The sequence below is a fragment of the Trichechus manatus genome, unplaced genomic scaffold (genome assembly GCF_000243295.1).
Source record: "Trichechus manatus latirostris isolate Lorelei unplaced genomic scaffold, TriManLat1.0 scaffold00170, whole genome shotgun sequence".
NCBI classification, from domain to species: Eukaryota; Metazoa; Chordata; class Mammalia; order Sirenia; family Trichechidae; genus Trichechus; species Trichechus manatus.
Window position 1 is genome coordinate 3,564,084 of NW_004444106.1, and position 21,324 is coordinate 3,585,407.

General features: G+C 49.0%; 1 protein-coding gene across 1 annotated transcript; it reads left to right on the forward strand.

Moving 5' to 3' along the window:
* The first annotated feature begins 11,574 nt into the window (after window positions 1-11,574).
* On the forward strand, window positions 11,575-16,902 carry STX4 (syntaxin 4). Its single transcript, XM_004386683.2, has 11 exons — window positions 11,575-11,868; window positions 12,036-12,137; window positions 12,256-12,355; window positions 12,493-12,567; window positions 13,076-13,146; window positions 14,608-14,716; window positions 14,801-14,877; window positions 15,120-15,257; window positions 16,268-16,378; window positions 16,459-16,555; window positions 16,662-16,902. The coding sequence occupies exons 1-10, from the start codon at window positions 11,839-11,841 to the stop codon at window positions 16,540-16,542; spliced, it is 897 nt and encodes a 298-aa protein (XP_004386740.1). The 5' UTR covers window positions 11,575-11,838; the 3' UTR covers window positions 16,543-16,555; window positions 16,662-16,902.
* The last annotated feature ends 4,422 nt before the right edge of the window (window positions 16,903-21,324 follow it).

Consider the following 21,324-nt stretch of genomic DNA (forward strand, 5'->3'; position numbering starts at 1 on the left):
GCTGGAGGAGTGAGAGTGAAGGGTAAGGGAAGGAATTACAGGAATAACATGGGGAGAGGCACTGTGGACCCCTTCACACCAACAGACATAGATAGATATTATATGTTGTGTTCGTGTGTATCTATCTGTGAGCCTGCAAACGACCACCTCTGTGTGTGTGTGTGTGTGTGTGTGTGCGCGCGGGCGCGCGCGCCCGCGCTCCTGTGTCCCTGCAGAAGGCTCTTTGGTTACTAGAAATGGCAAGACTGACCCTTTGCATGGCTTGTGATGCAAAGAATCAGCCAAGCTCTAGCTGAGAAGGACAAGGGGCTTGCTTTGCAGTCTTCTCCACTGTAAGTGTGGGCATCCCCCTGCAGTGGTGGGACTCAGAACTGTGCTTGTCCACCTCCAGGCACAGGGTGTTCACTACTTACCAAGAGCTCTTGGCCCATCTTTAGTTGGCTCTGTTAAAAAAGAAATTCTGTTCTTAATGGGAAGGGACATCTGATACCCCTAAGGGTCCATGTTACCCGGCATCCCCCTCTTCTTAATGTCTACCTCTCGGCTCCCCATCTCCACATCTTAATGTCTTATCAACTTCTCCACCCCTGCAATGGGGTTTTGCCTCATGGGCCTTGACCCTGCTTTTACCAAGTGTCCGGTGACCTCTTTGATGCACACATGATGAGATTCCTCCACCACTTGTCAGGTCTCATCCTTGATGACCTTTTAGTAGCACTTGACCCCATGACCCCTCTCTTTTTTAAACCCTCCCCTCCAGGACTCTCCACCCCACTCCCACCCTCACCCCTCCCCCAGCCTCTGGATGTTGCTACTTAGCCTCCTTCCAGGGGCCGCTCCTTTCTCCCACAACCCCTCAACATCAGGGTTTCCTGGGCCCCATCTCAGGTTCTCTTCTCTTCTTTCTTTACCCTCTCACCTCCCTGGGTTCATCTGCACCTGCATTCCCACAATGGCCATCTATGCCTGCAAGCTAGATCCCTCTTCACAAAGGCAACAACTATGTGCCTAAGCACTGAGCTGGACACTAAGAATATAGAGATAAGAGATGCTGTCGTGAGTAGATCCATAACTATCATGAGCAAGGCAGGGTTTTCAAATGGGAATCTTGAAGAGTATGTTGGCCTTGACCTCCCGCAAACTGCTCCTCCCCGTGTTCTCTATCAGAGGTGGCATCTCCATCTACGCAGTCACTGACAACAGAGAGAAAGCTGTCCTTAACTCCCTTTCCCATCATAATAATGCTACCATGTTCTGAGCATTCACTGTGTCCCTGGTGCTGCTCCGAGTAGCCCCCATAATCCTTCCAGCCTCATAGTAGTTATTGCTATTATCCCAAGTGTACAGATAAGGAAACTGAGGCTTAGAATGATTAAATAATGTATCCAAGTTCACAAGGTTAATAAAGGGCAGGGCTGGGGCTCTACTTTGTTTCTTTCGATTACAAAGCCCATTCTTAGAACCACATGCTATAGCCCCTCAACTACCAAATCCAGAGCTGTCTCCTGGATCCTCAGGTTAGTCTACGGCCTCACTGACTTTCACCTGGACCATCAGAACAGCCTCCTCCCTGGTCTTTCCACTTGCAGCCCCTCTCCTTTATGTCCATCTTCCTCCCAGCCACCAGTGTGAGTGTCCCCAAAACAAATCTGATGTTGTCAATCCCTTGTGCCAACACCTCCATTGCCCCCACAGCCTCCGAGATTACACTTAAAAGCCTGATCTGATATTTGAGTCCCCCCATCATCACTTCATCTCTTCTACCACTTCTCTCCCTGTGTCGTGGACCTCAGGCCTTAACCATACCAAGGAATCATGGACTCAAACACTTTTCGGTCTTTTATTAAGCCATTTTCTCTGCCCAGAACACTGTCTCACCGCTTCTTTGATAGTCAAACTTCTCCTCACCCTTCAAGGCCCAGTTCAGGCCCCTCCCAGCAGTCCAGGCAGACAACCTCACTAGGTGTGGGCTGTGTCCTCTTCCCCGATAGACCAGACTGGGCCTGATTTATGTCTGCTTCTCTTCAGCAATCAACACAAGGTCAGGCACAAAGTAAATGTTCACTAAAAATCTGAGCAAATGAGTGGCGTATACACACTTTTACCCAGGCATAAAGACAAAGACCAAAGCTCCATCAAGGCAGGGATTTTGTCTGTTTTGTTCATTGCTGGCTCTTCGGTGCCTGCCACCTGGCACATAGTAGAATGCTCAATAAACATCTGTTAAATGAACGATGAGTGAGTGAAAGGTACCCAACACAAAGCTGGCTGCAGCTCTAAAGATGGGCACAGGTACACAAGATGAGATGATGATAATTCCTCTCGTTGGTCAGTGATTTTGAGCTCATCACATCCATGATCACTTAAAGTCTTCCCAGTAACCCCATGAGGTGAGTCACCTGGACCATGCACCAGCCTTGTATGTGGTCTTCCTGCCTGAGTGGGCTTCATAAAGCATAAATATGACCAGGCCAGCCCCTGCTCAGAAAACTCCCCTGCTTCCCATTGCTCATGGGGTAAAGGCCTGACTCCCTAACCTGGCTTTCCACTTTCACTCATGCCACCACCTCTTCTGCACCCTCTGATTTCAGTCCCAAGGCATTCCCTGCCTTTTCCTTCCGCCATGCCTTTCCTCATGTTCCTGGCTCCTGGAACTCTCTTCCTGCTCATATCCCCAAGCCTAAATTCTACTCTTCCTTCCTAACCTTCCTGAAGCTGGAGGAAAAATCTTTCAATACATAGATTACCAGGCCTCTTGCCTAGAAATTCTGATTCAGCAGATCTGGGTTGGGACCCAGGGATCTGAGTTTTCAGCAATTTCCTCTGGTGATTCTTGTTTTCAGTTAAGTTTGGGAACCATCATATAATAGGTAGGCTAGACTAGGTTATGTTGTGTAACAAACATCCCCCGAATCTCAGTGATTTAATACAACAGAGGTTTACTTTTGCTCTGGGTTTGGGTTACTTCCCAGTGCACCTGTCCTTCAAGGAAGACCTAGTGTTTCAGGTGGAGAAATTTATAGATAGCCAATAACTTGCTGGGCTCTAAGTTCCTCATGTTCAAAGACCTTTTGATTAACCTCTGTTTCACACCTGCTGCGCTCAGGAACAAAAGAGTAAATACCCATTTGACCTATCCATTCATTAACCAGTAATTATTTGTTGAGGCCTTAATCTGCGTGCCAGGACTATGCTCTGGGGCTAGAGATAACAGTGGTGAACAAAATAAACATCAACCCTGTCTTCATGGAGCCAGTTACCTAACTTCTCTAAGCCTTGGTTTCCAAATCTGTAAAACGGGCTGTAACACCCATTCCTCATGCATGGTGTGAGGACTTAATGAGAAAACGAGCATGGAAGTCATTTGTAACCTGAAAAGCTCAGTTCAAGCAGATGTGAGGAACACTGTTATTCTTGTGTGTGCCTCTTCCTGTTCCTCCATCCCTCACATCCAGTTTCCAGGTTTTTATTCTTAGGCGTCCAGACTTGGTCAAACATTTCTCTCCTATTTCTACTCTCCATTTAGACCATCATGAACCTGTAAAATGAATATGATGCCAGTACATTAATAATAATAATGATAACCAGTTGCCATTGAGTCAACTCCAACTTATGTCGCCCCATGTGTGTCAGTGTAGAACTGTGCTCCATAAGATTTGCAATGGCTGATTTTTCAGAAATAGATGGCCAGGACTTTCTTCCGAGGCTCCTGTGGATGGACTTGAACCTCCAAACTTTCAGTTACCAGCTGAGCGCATGAACCATTTGCACCACTCAGGAATTCAATGATATTAATAGCTAATTCTTATATAGTGTTTATCATGTACCAAGTTCTCTTTCAAATGTTTTATATGTATTAACTCATTTGATCTGCACAACAACCATCTGACCTTTTGGTTAACGGTCATAGCTCTTAACCACTGCGCCATCAGGGCTCCAGGAGGGATCTAGGATCTTCCTATTCCCTCATTACCCCTTCCAATCTGCCATTGTGTCTGACTGATTCCATCTCTTTAATGGAGGTTCCATCCCATCTCCAGGCCTCAGTGTGGGCTTCATTATTTTTGGCCTGGGAAATTCCTAACTGATCTCTCAATCAACCTTCACATAGCCAGGGCTGCGTCCAACCCTTGCTGCACCTTAGTGCAAATTAGAAAAAAGGTGTCCCTTCCTCCTGACACTTTACCTCCAACGGCTAGGTACTTGTTGTCATAAATATTCAAATGCACGATGTCTACAATGTGAACAGTACCCCTTACGTGTGGTGCCTTGTGTAGCACACACCCCGCACAGTCATCTGGGGAGGCCCTGCACATGGCCACCAGGCGGCTCTTGGTAAAATGAAAGTTTGATCATGTTATTTCTTTGCTTAAAATTATTCAAAGATACCCCTTTACCGTTCTTTCTTTGAGATAATTTTTTTAATTGTGATTTACATGAAAGGTTACAGAGCAAATTATTTTCTCATTAAACAATCAACACACAAATTGTTTTGTGACATTGGTTGCCAGGCCTGCAATGTGTCAACACTCTCCCTTTCTCCACCCTGGGTTTCCTGTTTTCATTCATCCAGTTTTCCGGTCCCTTCCTGCCTTCTCGTCTTTGCTGTTGGGCTGGTGTGCCCATTAGTCTCGTATACATGATTGAACTATGAAACACGTCCCTCATGTGTGTTACTGTTGGCCCTGTAGACCTGTCTAATCTTTGGCTGCAGGGTGAACCTCAGGAGTGACTTCAGTACTGAGTTAAAAGGGTGTCTGGGGGCCATACTCTCAGGGTTTCTCCAGTCTCTGTCAGACCAGCAAGCCTAGTCTTTTTTGTGTGTGTCCAGGACCCTCTATTGTGATGCAGTCGGTGGTGGTAACCAGGCGAGATAATTTTTTTAATAGGTTCAAAAATCTAATGATATAAAAAAGATTTACAGTGAAGATTCTTACTCTAGCCTTGTTCCCAAGAACCACCTTCAGGGAATCACTTTTGTTAGTTTCTTACATAACTTTCTAGGATTTCTTTATGAGGATACAAGCAAATTCACACGCACACACACACATGCATATTGTATATATAGGTAATGTGTGCACACACACACAACAGTGGCATAATACAATCATTCTGCACCTTGATATTGTTAACAATATATCTTAAAGCTCTTCATATTTATATGTCATAGTGAGCGTCCTCATTCTATTTTACAGCTGTGTACCTGCTGACGGACAAGTTTCTGATCTATTGCAAATAATACTAAATGAATAATGTTGGATGTATGCGTCATTTCAAACATGTGCAAGGTGGTAAATTAAAAAAATGTTTTTTGCAACTCCTCTCATGAAGAAGTGAAGTCTATTTCCTCAGCCTTTGAAGCTGATACAGACCTGGGACTTGTTTTGACCAAGAGAATATGGCGGAAGTCAGGTGTGCAACTTCTGACCAGGACCTCAAAAAGCATTCCATCTTCCAACTCTCACCACCTTGGAATCCTCAGGCCACCATGCTGTGAAGCAATTCAGGATGAAACACCACATGGGGAGAGTGACTCAGCCATCCCAGCCAACCCAGGCATCATCGCTGAGGTTTCAGACACGTAAGTGTGAGTGAAGGCATCTTCCGCCATTCCACCCCAGCCAAGCTGCCAGCTGACTGCAGCCACTTGAGTAATCCAAAATAAGACCAGCAGAAGAACCACAGAGTCATCCTCAGCATCTGGAGAAGGAATAAATCATTGTTTTATGCCAGTAAGTATTGGGGTGGCTTTATGCCACAGTAGCTAACTCGTATAGCAGGACTAACTTTCACACAGATTTTCAGAAGTGGGATGCTGGTTCAAAGTACATAAAACCAAAAGAGAAACCAAACCCGTTGCCACTGAGTCGATTCTGACTCATAGCGACCCTAATAGAATAGAACTGCCCGTAGGGTTTTCAAGGAGTGGCTGATGGATTCGAACTGCCGACCTTTTGGTTAGCAACCATAGTAATTTTGGTAAATGTTGTCTGGGTTGTATACTTTCTATTCCCACCAGCAAGGAGTAAGAATGATTGTTTCCCCACAGTCTTGCCAAAAGAGTGTTTCTTCAAGCTTATGGGTTTTTGCCAGTGCAGTAAATTAAAATGATATTTCATTATTGTCTTAATTTTCATTTCTTTTATTAGGTGCAAGGTTGAATATCTGTGTGTATGTTTAAGGCCTTATGTACTTCCTTTTCTATGCACTATCTGTCATGCTCTTTGCCCATTTTTCTATTGAACTGTTGGTCTTATCAATATGCAGGAGGAGATCTTTAAATAGTAGAGAGATTAGTCCTTTGTATACGATAAGAATTGCAAATATGTTTTTCCCAGTTTGTTGTCTTTTGATTTTGCATATCAGTTTTTTAAACATAACAAAAATTGGCCATTTTAACCATTTTCAGTGTATAATTCAGTGACATTAATTACATTCACCACGGTGTGCAGCCATCACCACTATTTCCAAAAATTTTTAATCACCTCAAACAGAAACTCAGTACCCCTTAAGTAATAACTCCTGCTTACAATGTTTTTGTCATGCAGAATGTTTTAAAAAATGTAGACAAATGTATTAAGCTTTTCTTTTTATAGCTTCTGAATTTTGAGCTGAAGTTGGAAAGGCATTCCTTATTCCAAGGGTTACAAAGAATTTTGCCCACATTTTCTTCTAGTTATGTGGTGTTTATCCTGATACTGCAGGAATAGCTTTCACATAGTTTAAGTGGGATTGCTGGTTCTATATATATATACACTTATAATTTTGATAAATGTTGTCTACCAAACCAAAACCAAACCCATTGCTATAGAGTTGATTCTGACTCATAGCGACCCTACAGGACAGACTCGAACTAACCCATAGGGTTTCCAAGGAGTGGCTAGTGGATTCGAACTGCTGACCTTTTTGGTTAGCAGCTGAGCCCTTAGCTACTGCACCACCAAGGCTCCAAATGTTGTCTGGGTTGTATAATTTTGCACTCCCACGAGCAAGGGGTGAGTGTGCCTGTTTACCCACAGTCTTGCCAAAAGAGTGGTTTATGTGCTCCGCCACCTTTAGAATGAAGTTCAAGGCCAAGTTTACAGCATAAGTGACCTGGTGTTACCCACCTGGAGAAGAACCAGGAGGGACAGAAGCTGGCTTAGGAGGCTCTTGGGGGCTACAATGCATCCTGTTTGGGACACGCTGAATTTAAGATGCCTGTGGGACTTCCAGGTGGGGATGTCCAGGAGGCAGATAGATTCAGGGGTGAGTCTGGAGCTCAGGAGAAAAGTCTGGCCTGGAGATATGGATTTGGGAACCAGCATATGGATGTCAGTTAATGCTATGAGAGTGTATTTAGAGTTTGAAGAAGAGAGGTTCTCAGATGGAGCTCTGTAGAGTGGTCAAGGTCAGGCCCAAAACACACTCTTGAGGAGACAGCTGTAGGGGGTTCATCTCTGTAGCCATTGGGTTTTGGCACAGAAATAGCCTCAGATGGGTGTAAGGTAAATAGAGGCCCTTTAGGTGAGACATGCATGGATACCTTTGGCTCCGGGTGACATAGCAAAAGCGGAGGGGGAGGAGGACCGACAACTTCCCAGACAGTCAGCTCCAACCCAGCACGTGCAGGAGAAAAACCCTGTGACAGGGACTCAGTCTGGCAGGCAAAGTTCACCTTCTCCTCCTCCTGGATGACCAGAAGCCGAGCATCTGTAGGGGCAGCAAGTCCCCAAGGCAGGTGAAGCATGGGGAGCCACCCCTGGCTGGTGTTTTTCTTGGATCATAGTGTAGTGGTTAAAAGCACAGACTCTGGAGCTAAACTATCAGGGTTCAAATCCTGACTGTCATTTACTCGCTGTGTAACTTTGGGTAAGTTACTTAACCTCTGTGCGCCTCAGTTTCCTCCTCTGTAAAATGAGGATAATAATACAGTAGAACCCACAAAAGCTGGCGCCTGTGTAAAGTGAAAACCTGTCAGAGAAGGAAAACCCAAATATTTTCCACTAAAAGGAGTGATGGAAAAGTGGTAAGACTGCACCCTGTCAAGGACAGAAAACGCTCGAGACCCTGAAAAACAAGGCAGTCCTGTCATGTTCCAGCTCTCACGTTTCAATGTAGTACCTATCTCATAGACTTGTTATGAGGGTAACATTAATAAAGTGTTTATATTAGTTTCTGGCACATAGCAAACACAATATAATTATTAAGAATAATTTTATTCATCAGTGAATATTTACTGAATAGCTACTATGTGCCAAGCACTGTTGTAGGTGCTGGGGACACATCAGTGAATAAGGTGGGCAAAAATCCCTGTCCTTGTGGAGCTTACATTCTAGTGTGGCACTGAAAACAGACAATCCACAAAATAAATCAGCAAAATACACGGTGTGTCAGACCCAACCAGAGACATGAGAGATGCACAGGAGTTGGCAAGGCTGCTCGCCTAGGGCCTAGTGCACAGTGGGGCTCAGAAGGTGGAAAGAGGAAGGAAGACACTGAACAAGCAGCAGAGTGGAATCCCTGGTGGTTGCCGAAAGCTTTGGAGTAACAATCATCGTTATCCCCATCATATAATATCAGCAAACACTTGGATTATAGCGTAGTGGTTAAAAGCACAGACTCCGGAGCTCAGCTATCGGGTTCAAATCCTGACTCTGTCATTTACTTGCTGTGTAACCTTGGGCAAGTTAATGGGAAGACCCTCAACGAGATGGACTGACACAGTGGCTGCAACAATGGGCTCAAACATACCAACGATTGTGAAGTTGATGCAGGACTGGGCAATGTTTCGTTCTGTTGTACATAGGGTCGCTGTGAGTTGGAATCAACTCGACAGCACCTAACAACACAACATAATAGCAAACACACAGCACTTATTTCGTACCAGGAACAGTTCTATTCACGTTACATATCTCATTTAATCCTTACAACAACCCTATGAGGTTGGTCCTATATTACTAGTCCCATTTTTCAAATGAGGCATAAAGAGGTTAACTAGCCTAACAAAGTCATAGAGTTAGTAGGTGGTAAAACTAGGATTCAAACCCAGATCATCTGGCTCCAGTGTTCATAGGACTGAACCTGCAGGTGGAGGGACAGGACAGACTGAATACCCTAGGACCAGCCAGGGCCTGCCCTTCACACAGGCTGGAAGGAATATACATACACCTTCGATACCTGTATACCCAAGACTCAATATACTTAACACACAGCCAGCTTCAAGGCTGCTCAGAGGGCCTGAAAGGATTAACTAAGGGCCATGAAATAAAGATCAGGGTTCAGCTCTGGAGAACTCTATCCCCAGAGCCAGACTCCCCAGAGGCTCCCTGTTCCACCACCCCCTCCACATGTGGCCTTAAGTCACCATCCCAAAGCCTGGTGATCCCACCCAGAGACCACAAAATAATCAAAATCATAATCCTGGGAAGTTTAACAGATGCACCAACAACTCCAGATTGCTTCTGGGGTCTGAGAAGGCAAGTCATCCAGAGACTGAGAAACTAAGAGAGGCAGATGGGACTGGTAGGCCCGAGAGAGCCGGAACCCACAGCAGTCGAAGCCTGCAGAGGGGCAAGCCACCAACAATTTACAAAACCCTTTCACATCTTTCCTCACCTCACTTGATATTGTCCAGTTCTTACCTTAGGCAAGGCAGAAATCATCAGACCAAGCTGTCAAATGGGAAATTGAGTCCCAGAGAGGAACAATGAATTATTCAAGATCACACGCAGGACTAGGAGTCAGGGGTCCAAGAACCCTTCCACTATACCAATCAGACACGGAGTATGAGAAAGAGAGAGGATGGGGACAGGAGGCAGGAGGCAAATGGCAGTTAATGGAACAGGCAGACGCTGACCTGAAAGTCCCAAGAGCAGGGAAATACTTCCTCATGACCTTCAGTGTATCCCAAGTAGCAGGGCTTGGGCTCCCGAAAAGCCCTTCTGTGGGCTGATCAGCACCATCCTTACTCACTCATTCCCAACCCCAGGTGCGTTGGGTTCTAAAGGAAAGACAGTGATTGAAGCCCTTCACAGAGAATCAATCAGATAGTACTTCAGTGTTCAAGCTCATAGCCATTGAACTTTAGAGCAGGGAATACCCAGCCGCTCTAGTGCCAACCCATTGTACAGATGGAAGATCAAGGCCCAGAGACAAGAAATGACTTTCCAGAAGTCTGTAGTAACTCAGTGACAGGAATCTAGATCTCCTGACCAGGGTATATGAGACGGGGGCCATTCCTTCTGTTGCTTGAACCTCATATAAGCTCCCTGGGGAGAGCTCTGGGATCCAGGAAACCTGAAATCCACTTCCGGCTATGCTGAGAGTCACTGGTTAGCACTGGGCACTCCTCCAATAGAATGTAAGTTCCACCATTGCAGGAATTTTTGTCTGTTAGTCCTTGATGTATCCCTAGCCCCTGGAGCACTGTTTGGAATACAGTATGTGCCCAATAAATATTTGTTAAATGAATGAAGGTCTGCAGGGCCAGGTCAGAAAAGTGTCACAGCAAAGAGCCTGAACGGAGAAAAGACCAGGAACAATAAGCTAAATCTTCGGTTATGTAAAAGGCTAAAATTCTGTCCACAGATATTTATTGAGGGCCCATTACGTGCTGGGTACTGAACTACGCTATGGGGATTCAGTTAAGAACAAGGCAGTCATACCCCCGACCTCAAGAGGTCACAGTCCACTGTAACGTTGAATGTGGGCATTTTTCTGTGGACTCCAGGGTAGAACCAGGTGCAAGGTAGGGGTGGGGGGTGTAAGTGGCAGAGAAGCAAACGGTTCAATACAACGCAGACACTTTCCTCAGCCTGAGCTGCCCCGAAATGGCCTCTCTGCTTGGAAGGTGATGAGTGCAGCGGGACTGCAGTGTTCAAGCAGGGCGGCTGACCGCCCACCTGTCAAAGGCTGTGCCAGGAGTATGCGGGAGAGAAGATTCTGCCTTCGGTGAGGGCACTTCCTACCCCCAGATTCTCTGCCTACAAAGCCCTGCAATTCTCTAACGCTAAAAACTCAGATCTTACTATTCTCTGACTTTCAAGGTCCCACGATACTGACAGCTCCAAATTCTAAGTCAGCCTCTGCCCACGCCCCTGGACCCAAAAGAAATAGAGAAATTCAGCAAGGGTCCTACCACCTACTGCCTCAAAAGGCTTCTCTGGAGGTACTGAGCGTCGCCCCCCAACTCGTGGGGCCTGTGGGGGTGTAGCTCGGTCGCGGAAGAGCCAGGCACATCGTGGGGAGAAGGGGGTCCCAGAAAAGGAGTTCACAGAGCCGGTACACGTGACAATGAAAACATCAAGTTCTGCGGTCCGCGGGGCTGAGACCGGGACGGTCACATGATGCAGGGGGCCACCATGGGGTGATGTGAGACGAGGGGCCTCTCATATGACGTACAAATGACGCATTCCCACCCCTTTTGGCAACTAGATTTCCGTTGGAAGAAGAGACTGTTCCTGTAGAGAAAGCGGGTTCTCACATCCTGCCAGTTTTGCTTCCGTTCGGGGCGCCACAGCTTCCGACTTCTTCCTCCGCCTCGGGCACGACAGAGACGCATCCTTGTGCGCATGCCCCGACTCTTCCCAGAGCGGGCGGGGCTGAAGCTACGGGAGCTGATAGTGGGGGGCAGTAGAGGGAATACCAACCTGTGGAATCTTGGGGTTACCCGAGGCTGGCTCCTTCCCATTGGCTGTGGACGGTGCAAGGGACAGAGCCTCTGGCGGCTCGTGGAGGTGTTGGGGTCCGCAGGGTGAGGGAAGGGAGTGTCAGAGTGTGAGTGGGGAAGGGAGTTCCAAACTTAAATCCTTGAAGCCCTCGGGGCTCAGGCGCGGGGGAGAGGGAGCTCGGGCCGCCATGCGGGACAGGACCCACGAGCTGAGGCAGGTGAGAAGTCGGGACAGCAGGGTTGGGGGCGGGCAAACTGGGTGGATCTGGTCCTCGAGGCAGGGAAGGGTGGCTGATGGCCAGGAAGGAAAGACCCGGAAGCCAGTAGGTTCCGTGGGGCGAGAGCAGCAGCAAGAAAGTGGTGCCAATGACCCCGGCCCTGGCAGGGAGATGACAGCTCGGACGATGAAGACAAGGAGCGGATCGCGCTGGTTGTGCAGCCGGGCCCGGCCCGGCGGGAGAGCCCGGACGACGAGTTCTTCCAGAAGGTAAGGGGCTGGGGTCTCGGCCTAGATTTGCGAGGGGACAGGGCTGGAGGACATGAAGAGCAGTGCGGTCTTGGAGTACCCCCATGTCACCTTTAGCTCTCGCTGTCACCCTCCCCAGGTCAGGACAATTCGGCAGACTATTGTCAAGCTGGAGAGTAAAGTCCGAGAGTTGGAGAAGCAGCAGGTTACCATCCTGGCCACGCCCCTTCCCGAGGAGAGTGAGTGAAACCCCCGGTGCAGAGCGCACGCTCAGCCTTAGGGATTGTGGGGGTTGTAGTTCCACACAGGAGCTGGCCAGGGTGGTTGGTTGAGGTAGGAGGCTGTTGTTTGGAAGTCATGGTCTTCTCTTGTTCAGGCATGAAGCAGGACCTGCAGAACCTGCGCGAGGAGATCAAACAGCTGGGGAGGGAAATCCACACACAGCTGAAGGGTGAGCTCCTAGGAGTTCAGATATATCCTTTCCCTCTCGTCCTACCCACCTGCTGGTACGTTTGGGGAATGTGTGGCCCAGAGAGGCCAATGATATATCCAGGTCACACAGGAGGCCTCTAGAACCTTGGTCTTCTGGCTTTCAGTCCAGCACACTTTCCATAGCAAATGCCTGACTCTCCTGTTCGTTTACTTACAATGAAACCATTGACTCCTACAATTCTTGCTGCCCAGTGTGCATTCTTTGTGCAAGCAGATGGGGCTTTTATTAGGAGACCTCTGCATACCTGTGGGAATTGACTGATGCATTGTAAAGAAAAATACACTTTCTCCTCTCAGAGGCTCAGAATTAGTCATTTTACGCTAAATTGTATTTCCTTAAAAAAGTCCTGTGGATGCAGGCACCTCCCTATTGTGTGGCTGGGGTTTGGCCCTCACCCTGTGTCCTCATCCCCAATCTTCAAAAGCCACAGGTCAACCCCTGCCCATACTCTGCTGTCTTCCCACAGCAATAGAGCCCCAGAAGGAGGAAGCTGATGAGAATTGTAATTCAGTCAACACGAGGATGAGAAAAACCCAGGTAGGTTTCTTGTTCTCAGAACTAGAACATTCTAGCAAGTGTTTCGTAGCTCATTAGATGGCAGAAGTGAGAACAAAGGGCCCTTAGAGATCAAGTCCAACGTGATAATTTTCCAAATGAGGAAACTGAGGCTCAGAGAGAGGAAGAACTCACCTAAGGTCAAGAACCCAGGTCTTCTGGTTCCCAATCCATTATAACAGTTGCTGAGTCCCCAGATATGACCTAGGCTTAGCTGTAGGAGACATGCTTTCCAGGAGCTGAGGTGGGGAGTTAGGGGTTGAGTAGGACTTGAATAATGGCTCTGCCTAGGGAAGGAGAGGGAGAAGTCAAATGAGTAGAAGTTTCCAGCTCACATGACAAGGACAACCTCAAATTTGGGAAGTCAGGAAGAGGAACTGCCCTGGGGGAAAGGTCGCTGAATCAACATCTTAGTAAGGAGCTTTGAGGTGATCTGATAGGCCCCCTCTGGGTGCCCAGTGAGGACTGGCTGGAGTTGTTGGAAGTCATGGTTAGAGTAGGTGAGCCCAGAGCTCAGCAGAGACCCCAGATCAAAGAGGGAGAGGTTTGGGCATCTTGAGAGCAGATGTGCCTCTGAAGAAGGAATGCAAGGAAGGAACACATTTAAGGCATCAGGGGAAAACAAGGCAGGACAAAGAAGCCTCACAGAAGTCCAGAGAGGGTATTTCAGCAGCAGCCATGTGGATATTGGTGTGAGAGGCTGAGGGCCTAGATAGACCTGTAAATCTGTGCATCAGGTTGACTGCCAGGAGTCCTGGCGCACCTCTAGACTCTAAGAAGAGAGGCTGGCAGTCAGCAAACATTCAACATCTGTTTATTGAATGCCTGCTGACTTTTCTTGCTGTTTGGGTTGCAGCAGTGAATCAAACAGACAAAGATCCCTACTCTCACAGAGCTTACATTCTGGTGGGAAGAGACAGTCACCGTAGTAAACAGTAAATTATTTTAGAACATTGTATTAAAGAAAAAAAAAAATAGAGCAGGAGAAGAAGGATTGAAAGTGCTAGGAGAAGGCAGGGTTGCAGTTTAAATAAGGTGGAGAACGTCTCATTCAGAAAATGACATTTGAACAAATACTTAAAAGCCTTCGTGGGGAATAAGCATTTTAGGCAAGGAACAGCCCTGAGGTGCAAGTGTGCTTTGCTCAGGGAGGAATAAGGATGCCACGGTGGCTGTAGGGAGTGAGTGAGGGGACAGCAGTGGTAGGCGGTGAGGTCATTGAGGTAATGGGGGAGGGGCAGATCATGTAGGTCCTGGTAAGAGCTCTAGCTTTTACTCTCAGAGAAATGGGAGAGCCTTTTGAGGCCATCACAACAAGGTGGTTAAGGCACAGGCACCTCACGATAGCTCATGCTGTTTGCTCATTGTACCCTCGGGGATGCTGAGGCCCAAACGAGGCAGGAATCCTCCCCAAGGTACCCAGCCTGTGTTCTCCACCCTCAGCATGGGATCCTGTCTCAGCAATTCGTGGAGCTCATCAACAAGTGCAACTCAATGCAGTCTGAATACCGGGAGAAGAATGTGGAGAGGATTCGGAGGCAGCTGAAGATCAGTGTGTGTGGTGCCCAGCCCCAGTGTGGAGGGGGAGTGGGAGGGGTACCCTGACCCCACACACAGCCTGGCCTCTCCTTCACAGCCAATGCTGGGATGGTGTCTGACGAGGAGCTGGAGCAGATGCTGGACAGCGGACAGAGCGAGGTGTTCGTGTCCAATGTGAGTGGCCACAGACAGCCTCCCTCTGCTGGGCCTCCCATCCTGCCTGAGCCCAGGCCCTTTTTGTTCAAGGAAATACTGAGGCACAGAAGGGAATTCATTGGCTTTCCTAGAGTCACTCATCAGGGCCCTGGCCCCAGTTTGAGGCCATAGGGCTGCTCCCCTAGCTCAACAGGAACTTCTAACCTGCTGCTGGTCTCCCTATGACCTACCTTTCCCACTTCTGTCCCACCCACCCCCAGATACTGAAGGATACGCAGGTGACCCGGCAGGCCCTAAATGAGATTTCAGCCCGGCACAGCGAGATCCAGCAGCTTGAACGCAGCATCCGTGAACTTCACGAGATCTTCACTTTTCTGGCTACTGAGGTGGAGATGCAGGTGGGCACCCTAGGCAGCTAGCTGGGCTTGGCCCCAGCCAAATTGGCCCCACCTGCAGAAGTGAGACCATGCTCCATCAGAACCTCCAGCCAAGACTGTCAGCGTACCTCATTCTTACATCCTTAGCCTCTCCCTGAGGCTTTTGGTCTCTTCCAGGTTTGGTCATACTCCCAGGATGGCCCTTCCCTAGACATGAGGCCATGCCCAGTCAGAGCCCCTAGCCAGGGGCTTCCATCCTTAGCCATGCTCCCAAAATTGTGTGCGCCTCCACGACCCTTGGCTACACCTACCCAGATGATCACTCCTCCACATATGGTGACTTGCACCCCCCGCCCCCACTCCCAACTACTGCCCCAAGTATAACCCCAGCCCTGGCTCCTCTTCCACCCACAGAGTTCACTCTTATACCCTCAAGAGCTCCTGTCAAAGTTGCCCCCTAGAAGGTCTGCCTCCTAAAATCTGTACATGGTTGGGGGCGTGGAGTTCTTCCCCTGGCCCTGGTTGTATGGGATGAGGTGAGCTTCCAGTCCTGTCCTGGATGAGCTGACCCCAGGTAGTATTATAGCTAGTGCCCTTTTGCAGCTGGGCATCATGGGGAAGTGATTTCATTCAGTAGTAATACCAGGACCTTGAAGGCTGGTGGTGCCATGAGGAGGCAGGGCTGGGGAAGGGCCTCACAGCAGCTGGGAGACAGGCCTGGAAGAATGGCTGGATTCAGCAGATTTGTGAAGGAACAAAGGTTCCCCCTCTGTGAAAAGGTTTGAGCCATCAGTGCAAATGAGGTTGTGTGGGGAGCAGAGGAGAAGAGACATGTGATAGAAGGGGGCTTGGAAGCCACCCTCCGGAGTCTGAACTTTGGCCATGTTTGGTCCTGCCTCCATTCTTCCTTAGTGCAGTTTCTTCTGCCGGCGATATCCCTCACGTTTGGGGCTGGGGTAGGCAGACGGAGCTACTGGGCTCCCCATCCCCAGCCATCTCTACCCGCCTGAGCTGCCCCCTCCTCTGAGCAGGGGGAGATGATCAACCGGATTGAGAAGAACATCTTGAGCTCAGTGGACTATGTGGAACGTGGGCAGGAGCATGTCAAGACAGCCCTAGAGTACCAGAAGAAGGCACGGAAGGTGAGCCTCTCTCCAGTGTGACCCGAGTGCCCCTCTGACCCCTCTTGAGTGACCTTCCCTGAGCCTTTCCTCTTCTGCAGAAGAAAATCTTGATTGCCATCTGCGTGTCCGTCACTGTCCTCATCCTGTGTGTCATCATTGGCATCACCATAGCGGTTGGATAGCGTCCCACATTCGGTGAGATATTGGGGGCCTGAACCCTGGCCTGCCCCATCCCTGGCCTTCCTCCTCTCCTCCCCTTTCCTCTTCCCCTCAGACTCTCTTCTCCCTCCTTCCCTTGTAGGTACCGGGAGCACCAGGAACTTAGGGCCTGGCCTTCTCTCCCAGCAGCTGAGGGACAGGGCAGAGCCTCCAGCCGGACTCCCCTGAACTGGCCTCTGTGCAGAGGAGCAGATGGTTCTTCTGGAGTTGGCAGCTGCCCATTCATGAGGGCCTCCCCCACTCAGGCCACAATACCTAGAGGGCCTGCAGCGTCCTCTTTGGCTGGGACATGTGGTTTTGTAAGAAATTAAAAAGAAAAAAGAGCTTGGAGAGTCCCCTGTGCATGTGTCTTCTTGGAAGGGCTGGCCCAGGGCCTCCAGTTGTCCAGCCTCCCCATCCCCTGACCGTCCTTGGAAGAATGAGTGGATTCAGATCCAGCCCAGGCAGGCTCAGATCAGACTGCCTCCGCCCTGTGACCACAGCAGGCTGGCACTGCTATTCTCTCCGACATCGAACTCTCCCAGCTCAGTACTGTCCGTGGGGAAAGACCACTATGGATACCTATCCTGAAACAATGAGGCTAGGCCAGGCCAAGCTGGGACACAATGAGATGGGTGGGGGAGGGGAGGAGATGGCATGACATCAGCTGGGTACTCCTGAGGCCAAGAGGAAGAGGAACGGCGGAAGAATAACAGGCTGTTACTCTGGATACAGTGGTCAGGGAAAGTCTCCTGTTAGAGGAGGTGACATGAGTGGAATGTCAAATAAGGAGGAGCCAATTATAAGAAGCAGAGGAAGAGGTTGCCAGGAAGAGGGACCAGCAGGCCAGGCCCTGTGACCTGAAAAGCATTGCCTTTTATAAGAGTTAAACTTAGCCACTGACCCCTGATCTGGACACCTGGTTTCTAAGGAGTTATGTGACTCAAGCAGGTAGAGGAGGCAGAGGAGCCTGACCCCTGGTTTCTATGAGGCATCTGAGCTCCAGGCCCCGACTCTAAATTTCTAAGGGCAAGCAGGTTCCCGATGCCTAGTTTCTGGAGGGGGATGTGGCTCCGGGTCCACGACACTCAGTTTCTAGGGATAAGCTGGCTTCTGGCTCACTCGCGGCAGTGCCTGACCCCCACACCACCAAGTTCTAGGGTCCCGGTTTCAGGCAGCCAGTCCCATTAGACTTTCGATCCCTCAGGCTACTCCTGCTGCTGCTGCCGCCACTGCTGCTCCTGGCTGCCCTGCCTCGGCCATGTAGTGCGCGCCACAAGAGGGTACCGGAGGTGACGTCTCTGGTCGCTGGCGTGCCCTTGGACCCTTGCCCTGGACCTTTGGATGGGCGGAGGGATCAGGGGACAGGACTGGCCCGAAGCGCGGGGCCAAAACAGGCCCCTTGCTGCTCTGCTCTTAGTCCGCGACTGGGCAGACGCCTGCGGCGCTTCGGGTTGTCCTGGCGTAGTGGTTGAACAGCGCTTGCGCCAGGTCAGGGCTTGCGAGTCTGGTGTGGAGTTATGGGGCGTGGCTGAGGCGGTGGCCGTCGGAACTGGAAAACGATTGGGCAATGGACCTGAACGTTGTCCTTTAAGAACATCGGGATTGGTCTGGGGGTTGGGGGGCCTGCGGGCACGCCCGTACGGTATTAAAGGCAATTGAACCTAGGAAGCTGACGTGGGCGGGGCCTCAGGGAAGGCGTACCTGCAAACGTACCCAAAAGTGATTGGATCACAGAGATCAAGGGGCGTGATCAAACCTTCAAAAGAGGCGGGAAGGAGGTAGACTTTCAGAGAAACTAGCAGGGGGAGCGAGTCAGGGGCTTTAGAGGAGAAGGCGTGGCCAGGTCCCCCTCGCCAGCTGCTGAATTCACAGCTTCCCGAGTCCAGAAGGATACCTACGCTTTCGGCCTGCGTAAGATCACGTGCCCTGTGTACAGATGAAGCCCTAGACACCCACAGGAAGGATCTCCCTACTCCCAGGAGTGTGCAAGCACAATCTGGATGCCCACCCGACGGGAAAGCTGCAAGGCAGGGGCATCCTGCCCCACTGGAAGACTGATTGGGGCCTGGGAGCCTCTGAGCTTCCCTGATTCTGGTCCATTCCTCCTGCAGCCTGCATCTCTTGCGGAATCCTGTCCCGTCTGCCACCTTTGTCCACTTCTTTACCTCTCTGCCCTTAGAGTAAAAAGCAGGACTGTGGCACCTGCTGGGATCTGGTAGAGATTTTCAGCTCCCGGCATCCACTATGCCCTATCTATGCAGCTGGGTGACTCTGTGCAGCCTGTGCCTTCTGCCTGGCCCTCCGGACAGTGCCACTGCTGAAAGGCTGCACATCTGTCTCATGCAGCAAGCTGTCCAGAACATCCTGGCAGAGGTGGCCAGATGGTCAGGCAAGGCCTCGGATGCCAGGCTCACTAGTTTGAAACTCCCCTGTGGGCAATGGGAATCCATATGTTATGGATTGAACTGTGTCCTCCCAAAATATGTTTTGGAATCCTAACCCCTATACCTGTGGATGTAATCCCATTTGGGAATAGGGTTTTCTTTGTTATGTTAACAAGGCCATATCAGTGTAGAGGATACCTTAAGCCAATTACTTTTGAGGTATAAAAGAGCAGATTAGGCACAGAAGCAAGCAACGACAAACAGGGCAAGATGGATGCCAGTGGAGATCTCCAAGGAATGCCAAGAATGCCAGAGAAGCCGAGACCCTTTTCTCCCAGAATGGACAGGGAGAGCCTTGGACAAAGAGAGCCTTCCCCTACAGCTTGTGCCCTGAATTTGGACTTCTAGCCTCCTAAACTGTGAGAAGATACATTTCTTTTTGCCAAAGACACCCACCTGTGGTATTTTTGTTACAGCAGCCCTAAGAAACTAAGACACCATGGAATGTTTTCGAGCAGGTGAGTAACAAGTTTGGAGCAGGTCTGGCACAGGCAAGTGGACAAGTGGGCTCATGCTCTGGAGATTTCACAGGCTCCCCTGTGTATACTTTTTTTTTTTGTGTGGGAAGCTGACCTGAATGAGGGGCAAGGGCCAGGTTTTGCACTGAAATCCTGGCTTGGCTGCTCTCAGCCCAACTTTCAGGGAGCAGGGTCTTGGATAGTGTGGCTTTTTCAAATCCACCTTGTATCACAACCTTTCATCTGCAGCTGTCTCCACTTATTGCCTCACTTACTCAATATTTCATGGTTCAAATTCTTAAGAAAAGGAATCTGATTGGTCCAGTCAGCTCTCCAGGTCAGGCTACATTGACCCACCTGTAAATTTTCTGCCCTTCAGTCAAGGCTTGGCCAAGGTATATATGAGGCATTACATGGTACAAAACGCTGCAGCAGAGTGTGTATATCTGATGAAGGGAGGAGTGGATAAGCTCAGCAATCGAAATCTCTGGTACAGCCCATCGTAGATTGTATTCTTGTTCCAAATATTTTCTGTCCTCCCCTACTGGTTCTCTCACTATGGGATTATGCATTCATGCTCCACTTACAACAAGCTTGGCTATATGACTTGACTTGGCCAATGGAATGTGAGTAGAATTGTCAAGTACCTCTTCCAAATAGAAGCTTTAAGTGCCATGAATAGTCTTCCAGCTTCCTTTCTCTGTTTCTTCTGCCATGAGCCTGGATGTTTCCAGATCAAGACTTCTCCTTCAGCCTGGAGCCCAGAATGAAGATCATGAGAATTTGAGCTCTAGCCCACCTGCAAAATGATACATAAGTGAGACATAAACCTCTTGTGCTGTGAGCCACTGATATTTGAGAGTTGTTACATCATAACCTAGTCTAAACTCACTGTTTCAAAATTAGTGCCCAGAAGTGGGGTGCTGCTAATAAAAACTAAACCTAAACTATGTGGCTGGGCAATGGATGATGAAGGAATTATCACTGGAAGTTGGAAAGATGGTGACTCATGTTATACAGTGGTGAAGCATTTGGATAAACGGTAAGCTGGGAATAACTAAGAAGATAAATAATGTCCAAATGAGCTTGGGACTTTAGGGAGAAAAAAAAAGAAGATTGGGAAAGAGAATATTAGTAGCATGTCTTGGTTGCTATTGGATACATTTGGCAAGTTACTGTAAGAGAGAAGAGACTCAGAAACTAATTTGCCAGTTTTTAAGCAGAAATGGGAGAGAATATAGAAACCTCAGGCAAGTGATTCACATTTTCAACCAGTAAAAGATACAATTAAGAAGGCCTTCAAGCAACAACGTTTGATTAAAACTCATCTTTGTGACAAGGGCCATATCAAGTGTCTGTTATGTCTTTCAAAAAAACACCCTGAATTGATCAAAGTGGTTCTCATTAAGCCTTTTCAGTTAGTTGGTGCAATGGATCACTTTTATATGGCCTTTCTGGCCATGATTTTGTAATTCCTACCAAATGATTGGGTGGAGTTATGCAAATGAGGTGCTTGTGGCCTACCAAGGGGATTGGATAGCTTGCTAATAATGTAAATAAGGTGCACTGCACCCTTGTGGGGGTGGGACTATGCAAATAAGGTGTATGGAACGAGGGGATTGGTCAGTTTTGCCATTCCACTAGGCTTAAAATGAGCCATCCCAGAGGCGGGAAGAGAGGATCTCAACACCACCAAGAAAGAAGGGCCAGGAGTGGAGCACATCCTTTGGACCCAGGATCCCTGTGCTGAGCATGTCCTGGAACCAGGAGACTGAGAGAGCTGTAATACTGAAGACAGCGAGAAGCGTGGCAGAGAAACGGCAGTAGGAGACAGTGCGGTGGTCTTCCCAGCCCACGGAGC

Excerpts from the sequence above, each read along its gene's own strand:
- STX4 (XM_004386683.2), top strand. The coding sequence starts at position 11,839 with ATGCGGGACAGGACCCACGAGCTGAGGCAG. Across the intron at positions 11,869-12,035 it reads GGACCCACGAGCTGAGGCAG|GGAGATGACAGCTCGGACGA; the intron begins GTGAGAAGTCGG and ends CGGCCCTGGCAG. Across the intron at positions 12,138-12,255 it reads ACGACGAGTTCTTCCAGAAG|GTCAGGACAATTCGGCAGAC; the intron begins GTAAGGGGCTGG and ends CACCCTCCCCAG.